This window comes from Echinops telfairi, unplaced genomic scaffold (assembly GCF_000313985.2).
Source record: "Echinops telfairi isolate 266 unplaced genomic scaffold, ASM31398v2 ScPeMD7_7;HRSCAF=31, whole genome shotgun sequence".
In the NCBI taxonomy this organism is placed as follows: Eukaryota; Metazoa; Chordata; class Mammalia; order Afrosoricida; family Tenrecidae; genus Echinops; species Echinops telfairi.
In genome coordinates, this window is record NW_022103904.1 from 9,962,630 (window position 1) to 9,975,089 (window position 12,460).

The following is a 12,460-nucleotide window of genomic DNA, read 5'->3' on the forward strand; positions in this document are numbered from 1 at the left end:
GGACCTGAGACAATTAGAGGGCTGGATTCTCACTCAGTAGCCCTTCTTATAACCTATTCTAAGATTTGATCCTCAAACATGCCATGTCCTTAAATTTGGTTTATCCAGAACTGATGGTTCTTAGAAATTGAATAATCGCCACCAGTTATGGTCAAGTTGATCCTGACTCATGGTGACTCCACGTGGGACAAAATAAAGCAAAGCTACATAGGGTTTCCAGTGGATGGTTTTTCAAAGTCAATATGCGGGCCTTTTCTTTGTGAGGCTCTTCTGGGTGGACTAAAATGTCCAAACTTTCAGTTAACAGGTGAGCGCATTAACCACTTCCACTATTCAGGCGTTTCTTAGAAATTACATGGGCGTTAAATGACTTTACAATGAAAATGGGAACTATCACTCGGAGGCTATGAAGGTCATTCATGCTGTTTGCAAACGTTTCTACTCTACACCTCTCAGACACACTGGGGGCCAAACTTTCTGTGGTTAAGCAGCACTGAAGTCTGGTTCTGACTGAGGACTTATACTTGGCAGAGAGGGTTTCTTTGCGGAATCCCCAGAGCTCTCCAGCTCTGTCACTGGTGGCTGCTTTCTTAGCCTGGCTTCCAAGGAACAGATGGGCAGAGTTCTCTGCCAGCCTAACGTGAAGTTGAACAAGAAATAAATCATATCTTCTTATGTCACTGAGCCTTGGAAGTTTGTTGGGTAGAATTGGGATAATGATAGGGGGGGGGAACAGTTAGGAACTAGAGGGAAGTTGTATGTTTCATAGTTCCTACATTGCTCATCTGACTGGCTCATCTCCCCCCCACCCCACCCCAAGACCCCTCTGTAAGGGGATGTCCAGTGGCCTATAAATGGGCTTTGGGTCTCCACTCCACACACCCCCTCATTCACAATGATATGGTTTATTGTTCTGATGATGCCTGATACCTGATCCTTTTGACACCTTGTGATCGCACAGGCTGGTGTGCTTCTTCCATGTGGGCTTTGTTGCTTCTGAGCTAGATGGCCGCTTGTTTACCTTCAAGCCTTTAAGACCCCAGACACTATATCTTTTATAGCCAGGCATCATCAGCTTTCTTCACCACATTTGCTTATGCACCCTTTTGTCGTCAGCTATAGTATCAGGGAGGTGAGCATACAATGATAGATATGATTTTTTGTTCTTGGATGCCTGATAACTGATCCCTTTGGCACCTCGTGATCACACAGGCTGGTGTGCTTCTTCCATGTGGGCTTTGTTGCTTCTGAGCTAGATGGCTGTTTGTTTACCTTCAAGCCTTTAAGACGCGAAATGCTATATCTTTTGCTAGTCGGGCACCATCAGCATCACCATATTTGCTTATGCACCCGCTTTGTCTTCAGTGATTGTGTCAGGAAGGTGAGCATTATAGAATGCCAATTCAATAGAAGAAATAGAAGAAAGTATTCTTGCATTGAGGGAGTACTTGAGTGGAGGCCCAATGTCCTTCTGCTACCCTAATGCTAAATCTATAAATATATGCACATAAATCCATTTCCCCATCCTCAAATATAAATATATTTACATATGTAGATGCCTTTATTTAAACCTCTATAAATGCCTTCTGCCTCCTAGCTCTTTCCTCTATTTCCTTTGACTTTCCTCTTGTCCCACTATCATGCTCAGTCTTCATTTGGGTTTCAGTAATTCCTCTTGGCTGCATTAACCTCGATCACGCCCTACCAGGCCTCCTATACCCTCCTCACCACAGATCCGGATCACCCATTGTTCCCCTGTCCCTGGGCTTGTCAACACCACTACTACCTTTCCCCCCACCTCCCCCTCTCCCATGTTCCCCCAGAACTGCCGATCCAGTCTTTCTCCCCACCAGACCATCTGTCTAGCCCATCTTATTTAGACAGACCCACGGAGACAACAACATGCACAAAAACAAGACAGAGAAAGACCAGGCAACAATATACAACAAAACAACAACAACAACAAACCACTGAAAAAAAGACCCAAAACAAAACACGAGAAAGAAAAGCTTGTAGTTAGTTCAAGGACTGTTTGTTGGCCTTTAGGAGTGTTTTCCAGTCCAGTCCATTGGGGCACCAAGCCCTGGCCCCAAAGTCCACCTTTGCCACTCCCTGGGGACCTCGCCGCTCCATTCCCTTGCTGCTCTCACTCCCCTCAGCATGGCAGGATCTGATCGGGCGCAACTCCCACACTGTGTCTCCGGTGCTGTCTCCCGTAGGGCTATGGGTCAGTGAGGGACGTAGTGTCTCATAGTGGGGCCGGCCATGTGGTCCTCTCTGTGGACTGGCTGCTCTAATCGGGAACATTGTCCTCAAGGACCAAGCCTTTCTTCAAAGCTATCTCTGGGTAGACTAGAAACCCAACCTTCATTAACAGTTGAGCACATTAACCCTTGGAAATATCTAAGTAATCCTGCTGTCCTTTAATGCTCACAGATTTCCTTTAATTGCGCTTGCCCTTTGATTTGAAGTCATCCAGTATGCTCTATTACGTATCTGCAGTTTAGAATGAAATGAAATGAAATGAAATATGTAAGAACTGCTTTCTCCCCTTTCATTCAAGCCGACTCCCTAGTTTGTCACTGAAGCAGGCCCCTGTAGGCAGTCTCTGTGAAGTTCGAGAACAATTGGAATTCACTATTCAAATTATTTTATGACTTGCTTTTATATTTAGTTTTTCCCTTATCTTTTTGTGTCAGGATATATCAATATTCCCATTTCTTTTTAATGACTGCCAAGCTCCCCGTCTCATAGATTTACCATACTTCATTAGCTAGTTTTCTATTTGTAGACAGTTTTGTTCTTTTCCAACCTTTTGATATTGTTAACAATGCCTCAGTGGACAGCCTCATAAAAATATATCTCTTGTGTACTTGTGCACGTTATTTTGGAAGGAAAAATCCTAGAAGGTGAGTCCTGGAGCAAAGATTGTGTACAGTTTAAATGAGGATAAATAATACCAAATCTCTTGTCAATTTACATTCCTGCAAACCAGGGGTAGTTTACCCAACCATTTACTTAATCTGTGGTAAACAATTTTATGTGGGTTCAAAGATATGGTGGGAAAGCATGTTAAAGTGTTCAGGTTAGTAAGGTTAAGCTCAGGTAAGCCTGTGTCTAACTTGCTTACTGGATGCTCCATCCCTGTTAGGAACCATATTTTGAAAAGAAGTTTTGATTTTGTAGGAAGGTCCTATAGGATGCAGAGAGCGCCAGATGCCAACCATACCTAGAAGCAGAATTTTTGGTGTGCTGGGGGAAAAAAAAGAAGAAATTGTTCACTACAGATGAATAAGTAAATACAAGTGAATGTGTGCTTACTTAGCTTTTTGGGTAATCTGGCATGGCCACCCATACAATGGGTGTGGGGGAGGGGTAGTTACCAAAGTGCTTTAGTCTCTGCCATTTGAGTCATGGAAGATATTGAGCTGTCAACTTAAAAAAATGTCTTTGACTGTAAGTTTGTGCTTGTCGTTTTTAATTTATTTTTGTTTGTAGTTCATTTTTAACAGCTTTATTGGCATATATTTCACATATCACACCATTAAATAGTGAAGTTGCATCAAGAAGAGATGTACAGTTATCACCACAATCAGTTTTAGAGCATTTCCTTTGTTCTTGTACTTACTGTTATTAGCTCCCCGTTTCTCCTTAACTTTCCCGACCATACCCTCAGGGAACCATTAATCCAATTACGATCTCTATATTTATCTATCAAGATTTCATATACAGAACAACATTAAAAATAATACAACAAAAACAAAATAAAACAAAAAACCTCAATCAAAAAGAAAGCAGAAAATATTAAAAATTAGAACAAATTTAAAATAGATCTTAAGGGAGATCAAATGGCGGTCAAATAATAAGGTATTAAATTTTAACCTAACTGAATCTGCAATAATCCACTTTCCAATGTATGCTGTGTGACAGGGAGACTATGCAGATCCCTGGACCTTGGTCAGAGAGGATTCACCAGAGGCTTAATCCACCTGTATTTCCCTTCACTCTTTTTTCTTTAAATTTATTAACACCATTGGTCAAGTATGACTGAAGATCTGGATGTCATCTTTCTCTACAAGGTCATGTCTTAGCTATCTAGAACAGAAATACTGCGAGTGGCTCAGGGAGCCTCTCTCTGCCAACTCTGGGAGAAGGTCTTTGTCTCCTTTCAATATCTGTGGCCGTGGCGTCTGTGGATACCTCCATTGTGTCTTGGCGTCGATCTTTTCTTGGGTCTAAGATGTTCTCAGCAAAGGGCACTGTGTACAAAGGAAGAACTCCAGTCCTGGCTCTTTCTATTGAGGTAATAGGTCCCAATTCTCTGTTTCTCAATCATTTTCTCTCTTGTAAAATAACAAGTGATATAAGCCACACCAATGATATGGAATCAGGGCTTATGAATGGTATGTAAGTAATGATGATAAGCCACACCCTAATTCTGCCTTATGAACACAAAAAAAGATGATCTAATTCTCTTTAACATGACCTAATCCTGTCTCATTAAGTCCAGGCAGGGGTAAAGAGTTGTAAAAAATTATAAAATATAGGATAATCACACAAATACTAGGAATCATGGACTAGCCAAGTAGACATACCTGGCGGGGCAGAAACAATTTGATCCGTGACAAATATATTGATTGTTTGGGGTTTTTTTTGCTTGAGTCTGAGGGAATAATCTATATCTAAGTACTAAGGAAGCACCACACACTTGTTGGTCATCTTATTTACCTACGTCATTTCTAAGACCATGATATCCATTATAACTGGGGTATTTTCCAATGTTATCATCCCAGGCAAAGGCACTGGGATGCTGCTAGGCTTTTAACCTCTCAAACTAGTCAGTCTAATTGATGTCTTTTTCTTTCTTTTTTTTTCCCCCCTCTCCTAACTGCAGCAATTCAGCTTTGTGTCCTTGCCCACTGATGTGCTGGAAATTGAGGTGAAGGACAAATTTGCCAAGAGTCGCCCTATCATCAAGCGCTTTTTGGGAAAGTTGTCAATGCCAGTTCAGAGACTCCTGGAGAGACACGCCATAGGGTAAATCCTTGATGGAAACTTCACATCATTTGTATTCAGCTAGCAGGCCAGGCCCAAGAGAAGCCTGTAGAATCCAGCCGCCTAGAGACTCACACACTCATAGTATCGTTTAATGTCCCTGAGACCTAGCGCTGCCATGGTCCAGCACTCAGTTGCTAACTGAAGATCCAGTAGCTAGACTCCATCAGCGGTTCTGTGGAAAAAGATGGTGCCATCTGCTTCCATGAAAGATTGTAGCTTTGCAAATCCTATGGCTCTGCTCTGCCCATTAGGACTTTTATGAGTCAGAATCAACCGGATGAGAAAGGACTTATCTCCCGGGCTTCTTTTCATTTCTTACATTGCTTGAGCCACAGCACTCAATCAAACTGTTCCTTTGCCCTTTGTTTATAAATCACTTGGCTCCGGAGCCCTAGTCATGTGATGCGTTAGATGTTGACCTGCTACATGCAAGGTTGGTGGTTCAAGATGACCAGCTGCTCCTCGAGAGAAAGATAAAGGAGCCTGCACCCACTTGGGAAATCCTATATTGGGTCACTAGGAGTCATAATCAACTAAATGACTGTAGGTTGTGTTTGGGTATTTACACATCAGAGTAAACAAATCTAAGATATAAAAAGAGGCACTTATCATCCAAATGGCTAAAAAACACATGAAAAAAAATGTTCATGATCATTAGTTACCTAGAAGATGCAAATCATAACAACTTTGAAATAGCACCTTGCACTGACAATGACAGCCTAATTTAAAACAAACAAACAAATGCTGGAATGGATACAGAGAAATTGGAACTTTCATAAACTGCTGGTAGGTTATAAATATGTGCAACAATGTTAGAAAGCAATATGGCATTACCTCCAACAACTGGAAGAAGGAATCATTGCGTACAATCAAGTAATATTTTTTCCTAGGTGTATACCTTAAATAAGTAAGTCACAACATAAACAGATATATGCACTCCCATGTTAATCGCAGCACTGTTGACAATAACAAGAAATTGGAAACAGCTCAAAAGCTGTTAGAGTGGTAGCATTCAAAATTAGTAGTAACATACAAAAGTAGAATGGGTAAAGAGACTTTGATACATACAAACAATGACATACTACATGACCTTAAAGAGTAATGATGAATCTTTGAAGCACCTCTAACATAGCTGAGCCTAGAGGGCATCATGTTGAGTGAAATTAGTCCATCACAAAAGGACAAATATTGTAAGAGACTTCTCTTACCATGGACAGGAGAAAAAGAGGGAACATAAAATACAAAGTAAAAGGTAGAGAGGTGTTAACTTGGGTGAAGGAGAAGACAAAATGCTAGAGGGAGGTGGATAAAAGATGTCGCAGGGCAAGATGTTGGGTGATTTGCAAAAGTTAGAAGCAATAGAGGAAAATCCTGATATATACACAATGTTGCAACAGTAGTGACCTACAAGTAGATGCTTAGATAGATATGCAACCTGACAAGTACATGAAGGAAAACGGGCATATACCCATGAAAAAATATTTGATAGAGGATAGCTCTGTATGTGTACTTATCTTTGCTAATATATCCATAAATGTGGTGGAACATATTGAGGCAAAATTATGAATACCTATTAGACAAGACAAAACTCCTGGAGGGAGTACGTTGCTATGCGTGGGGAGCAGGACCAGAGACTCGGGAGACAACACGATTTATTGGCATGACGCAGTTCCCAAAGACAATACTCTGTACCCTTCCTGGGTGTGTCGCAAGTAGGATCTTAAGTGTCCATGAGCAACTATCCGAGGTGCCGCCATTGGTCTTTCTCCATCCAGAGGACAGCAGAGTGACGAAAATCAAAAGAGCCATGGAAATCATTCATCCAGTGGAGGGAGGAACCACACAAAGATCAGTCGCCACCACCCTGAGACCAGGAGACCTAGATGATGCCCAGCAGCTACCCTCATGTTCTCTGAGAAGGATAACATGACAGCGGTCTGGATAGAGAGAGAGAAGCATTGAGAACAATGCTCAAAACCCTAAAAGAGGCCAGGCTTACTTGTTAGCTAGAGATGGATGAGGCCCCCTGGAACTGTGGCTCTTTACCCATCAGGTCTGCAACGGAACTCACCCCTATGGTGACTGATCAACCATTTAAGAGTGCATCTACTCAAGGACAATGCACAGAGGCTTCGGAAAGAAGGGAGAACGAAAGCAGGAAACACAAGCAGGAAGTGGGATGAGTGATGATACGCTGAGGAATTGCAACCAATAATTCACACAATATATAGAAGAATGGTTAAATAGAAAAGTAATGATCTGCTCTGTTTACCTTCATCCAGTTCACAATTATTTTAAAATAAATGAAAGAAACTTTTAAGGTGGTATTTTTTTGGTATAGGTAGAAATTAAAGCTTATTTTCTATAAGAATGTTATTTCATTCATATGCTTGTGTTGTGTGTAGAATTTAATCACTTGTGACATTCCATAACAAGATGAAATGCTAGGTTATGATAGTGTCTTAAATCATGCTAGCATTTATAGAGCATACTAGATAATATGAAAATTAAAAAGCGTGAATTCTCATGGCATGATAGCAATGAGGTTGCTCACTGAATTCAATTGTGCATGGTAATATATTTATGTGTTTTATATCTTGTACATTCATGCCTACTCATGGTTTTTATTAAAGTGATCTTTGATCAGATCAAATTCTTATATGTGTAATATGAATCTCCTTCATCATCAGATCAAATTCTTATATGTGTAATATGAATCTCCTTAGGTAACAGCAACTATGTTTGAAAATAAGTGCATGATAATGAAATGATATGGATTCAGTACAGATGAGTAAGGAAGCACCAGTAAGCCTATGCTAACTTTGCTTAATGGGCACTTCATCCCACTCAGGAACTGTAAATGTGAAGGGGAAGGTACAGTTGGATTGGGAGAGAGACAGATGCCAGCCACACCTAGAAGCAGAATTTTATTGTACAGTGGCAACATGTGAAATTGTTCATTACGGATTAGTAAGGAAGCAGAAGTAAGCAGGTGCTTACTTTGCTTTTTGAGTCATCCAACATGCTCCCACTGCGGCTTCTCGGTGACCCCAGCAAAGCGCTCTCAACCAGTCACCCACCATCCATTGCCTTGGAAATGTGTTGGTCCAGTGACGGTGGCTGCCCCCAGACTTCAGATAATTTCTCCTTTCCTTTGTAGACATGCATGCATTCTCATTTCCAATGTTCCCTCGATTTCTTTATTAATAACCCACTCCTCTGCTGACCCTGACTCTATTAAAGACTGCTACCCACTACCATTTCAACTTCATGTGGCAAATGTCATCAGCGTCCTGAACCCATCTTTAGTGACCCTACAGATTTCCCTCGCTCGATATAACCTAATTAAAGGCAGAGACTATGAATTATGTGCTTTTATTAACTGTAGCAAAGGAAAGAAAAACTAGGAAAACATTTGCAAAGCATTAAAAAAAAAATCTAATTTTGATCGCACCAGTGGGTTGTCCTTAGGCCTCCTCTGGTTTCAATTGGGTTTGGGTTCAGCCTGTCTTTCTTACAGCCATAGTAGACCTGCTTCGTCATACGGCTCTTTCTACACAAACAATACACTGTCATGCATTCTAATTTTGCTGGATATACTGCTCTGTTTAATAGATTTTTGAGTGTCCAAATGCTAAATGATGGCTTATCAATGAAAATTGATCCAGAATATCATGAGGATATAGGCAAGGGGGCCTCAGAAATGGTGTAAAAATGTCATCATCTTTCCCATGAGCTTTTTGTAGCCCCCTCTCATGTTGTTTGTTTCATCATGTTTGTGTTTTCTGGAGAGACAGATTTAAACACTCCCAACCCGTAATTTCTCTTTTTATTGGAATGTCACAAGTGCATAAATGTACCGAATGCAGAACCATCTGGATGCTAACTGGTTTGGGGATTGTGTCTTATTATTGCGGGGTACACTAGATTTGGTCATTCCTTAATGTTCCAAGGCAGTCTCTACTTCTATTTAGGCCAAGGTAGGGGCAATTTATTCTGCTGAAGCCATGGTGTAGCAGCGAAGGTTCTGGTTGATTCTTCTTGGATGGTGTTTTTTGATATATACATTTTTAAACACTTTATTGTAAATTGGTTGAAAATTTACAGAACAGACCAGTTTTCCAGTCAACAATTCATACACATTTTGTTTTATGACTCCTTTTACAATCCCCACAAAGCAACATCATACATCCCACTGCCTTTATGACTTGATTGGGCAAAGGGAATGATACCGCAGCCCAGAGTGGAGTTTCTGGCCATGGAATTGATGTGAATGGGGGTTAGCAGGCCAGTGGGTTGAGCTCAGGAAGCCTGATTTGCTCTCTCCTCTCTGTAGCACTACATAGTCTCTCCAGAAACCAGGATGTCACCCTGTCCTGGCCATTGTACAACAAACATGTATTGCTGGTGCTGTCTAGTAGTATTAGGGACCATTTGGAAAATAGAAGCCCTCAAGGAATTAGCAAGTCTTTTTTGCTTTAGGACTCAGGTCAACAACCTCTTTAAGAAAGATGCAGATATTTCAGGCTTTTGCTAGCCATGTGGCCCTTGTCTCAACTACTCGCCTCTGCCACTGGAATATAAGACCAGCCACAAATAGTACAGAAACTAGTCAGCATGGCTGTGTTCCAATGACACTTGATAGATGGACACTATAATTTTAATTTCTTATAATTTTCACATGCCACAAAATGTTACTCTTCTTTTGCTTTTTTCTTCTTCTTTCAAGGATTTAAAAATATAGATCTCTTAAACCAGATTTAGTACACAGGCTGTAGTTTGCAGATATCTGCTTTCGAAGATACGATCAGGGTTTCCTTGAAGGCTTTCCTTGCTGTTAAGCAGATATGCATCCCGTGTTTGACTTTGGAGGATCTCATATGTACCTGAGCAGATTATCACCACCTGTGAGCTTGTCTTTCCTGGGCTTGTCTTCGGCCCCCACTAAGAAGCACCCATTCACAGAAAACATACTGTCTATTCTTCAGGAGATGTATTGACCAGATCTTTCATGGCATTTATTTCCTCCTAGGGATAGGGTGGTCAGCTACACACTTGGCCGCAGGCTTCCAACAGATCATGTGAGTGGACAGCTGCAATTCCGATTTGAGATCACTTCCTCCATCCACCCAGGTATTTTCAGCATGCTCTTCACGTTTTGTCCTGTGCTAGTGGCATCTATGGTTCCTTTCTCAAAAATATAATCACCATGATTCTCTCCAGAAATAACCTAGGTTTGTGGTTCCCTATCTTCTCCATTTGAGGCCCAGAAGCCAGTGACCTGTTCTGGAAGCCAGATTGCTATCCTCTTGATGGACCCGAAGGTAGAGGATTAGACAGTGAAGTGGGCATTGACAATGAGGCCACTGTGGGTGTGGAACCCAACCTAGTGTATCTTGTTCGCCTTGCGCTCGTCATAGGACCTAGCACATAGGAGGTGTTCAGTATATATTTAATCATTACATGCATATATTTAATCAGGACATGACAGAATGAATGGTTGAGAAACCTCTGTTCTTATTGATTAACCCAAATGATGGAGCATATCATATTGCTGAAAAACTAACTGTGCAAGGGATTCTTCCAATACCGGGTTGGAGGTGGGGATTAAAAAGTACAAACTGGACAGACAACTTCACGATCATCCACTGTTTTTCCATCAAAATGTATTTCCAACTAAGAATGATGAGATGCCTCATGATTCCACTTTGGCTCCTCTACCACAACCTCTACACAAATAGCACACACTGCTGAAAAACGGTAGGTCCTCTGGGGCCATATTGATGAATTGCTGCTAGAATTAATGAAACTTTAGTGAAATCTGAGCCTGGTGTATACCACTACCCACCCAGTAAACTCAGCTGCACTTTTCTTTGCCTTATTGTACAACTCGGATTATAAGAAAAGATTTTTCCTTTCAAAATTAGCCTTTTCCTACATTCTGCAAATAAAATAGACTCTCTGCAATGTAACAATATGGATGGCTTGATGGTTCCCAGGAAGATTGTTGTTGTTGTTATTGTTTCTGTTAGGTCTCTGTTGGCATAGTTGTTAAATTTGGGGCTGATAACACAAGGTCAGCAGTGCAAAGCCACTAGTAGTTCCATGGGAGAAAGATGAGGGAGGCTCTCTCTGCTCCTGTAAGGGGTTACAGCCTCCAAAACTCAAAGGGGCGGATCTACTCTGTCCTGTAGGGTATGAGTCCAATTTGACTTGATAGCAGGGAGAGACCTTTTTGAGTGAATTGCACTAGTGCATGTGAGATGGGGAAGTTCGCCTTTGGCAGGATCCCATAGGGCACCTGGGGGAAGTAGAGTCTAAAAGTGGTGAACTATTTCTGGTCCAACCAGAAAGTTGTTTCTTTTTCTATTATGGTAAGCTCCAAAGTTGGAGGGTTCACAGCCTGTGTTATTAAATGACAGGCTGCTCCCCTCCATCCTGTAGCGCTTTTCTTCTCTCTGGTTGCCTAAGAACCTGGTTACCTCACCTGCAGACCCCAGCCATAAGAAATACTCGGAGCTGGTATAATTAGCTTTGCCAGGAATGATCAAGGATTTTTAAGTTACTCTTTTCCATCTCTGGAAGTCAGTCTATGAAACAAGTATTTGTCAAGTCCTACTATGTGCCAAGCTCTAAGAGAGTTGCTATGTTTTGGACGTTGTGACAATAAATTAACTCCCTTGAAGCATAATTCTGAGATATATCCAGGACTGCAAATTTTCCTTTAAACTAGGATAACAATTCTTACAGACTTTTTCTCTGTTTTTCATCACAGTCTGGGCCAATAACACGTTCTCATCAACCCCTATATCCGGTACCTTAAGGTGGAAATTCAACCCCTCAACTATGGCTTTACATTCTCAGTAGCCCATACTAACAGCACAATGACCTTTTCTGGAATGACGTGCCTCGTTTTGTTTCTTTTTCTTGCCAGCAGATGATGAAGAGATGTCCCTGAGCACCGAGCCTGAGCCCGCGGGAATTCGGGACAGCCTCGGGAACAACCCAGTGGCCAGCAGCCGCCCGGAGCCGCCATGTGATGCCCCAGGCCCCTCGGACAGCGCGAAGCCAGAGCCGCAGAGTGAGGAGGGATGTGCCCTAGAAGGTTCAGCAAAGGAGAGCCTGGAGCTGGCCAAGCCCCTGGAGGACGAAGCCATGGGCACCAAAGCAGAAGAAGACGGTGCGAACCCTGCGGAGCCTGAAAGGCCTGGGGAGCTTCTGGCCTCGGGGCAAGAGGACCCGCTGCCCACCCCGAATGCTGACGAACCAGCGGCCAGGCTGGACCTGGGGGCTGAGGCACCAGCCGAGCGGCCGCTGGAGGAGGGGGAGGCCCGAGGCAGCCCGGAGGAGCCCGAGGCCCAGGAGGAGGCCCCGGCTGAGAGCCTGCAGGGAAAGGAGGAGG

The 12,460-nt window shown here is 42.3% G+C and overlaps 1 protein-coding gene across 1 annotated transcript in view; it reads left to right on the top strand.

Moving 5' to 3' along the window:
- The window catches only part of HECW1 (HECT, C2 and WW domain containing E3 ubiquitin protein ligase 1), a 436,908-nt gene that overhangs the window by 296,371 nt on the left and 128,077 nt on the right, over positions 1 to 12,460 (top strand). Inside the window, exons 8-10 of the mRNA XM_004708163.4 lie at positions 4,895 to 5,037; positions 10,091 to 10,191; positions 11,996 to 12,426. Of these exons, the coding sequence (XP_004708220.2) occupies positions 4,895 to 5,037; positions 10,091 to 10,191; positions 11,996 to 12,426 (675 nt within the window). The remainder of the gene's footprint in view (positions 1 to 4,894; positions 5,038 to 10,090; positions 10,192 to 11,995; positions 12,427 to 12,460) is intronic.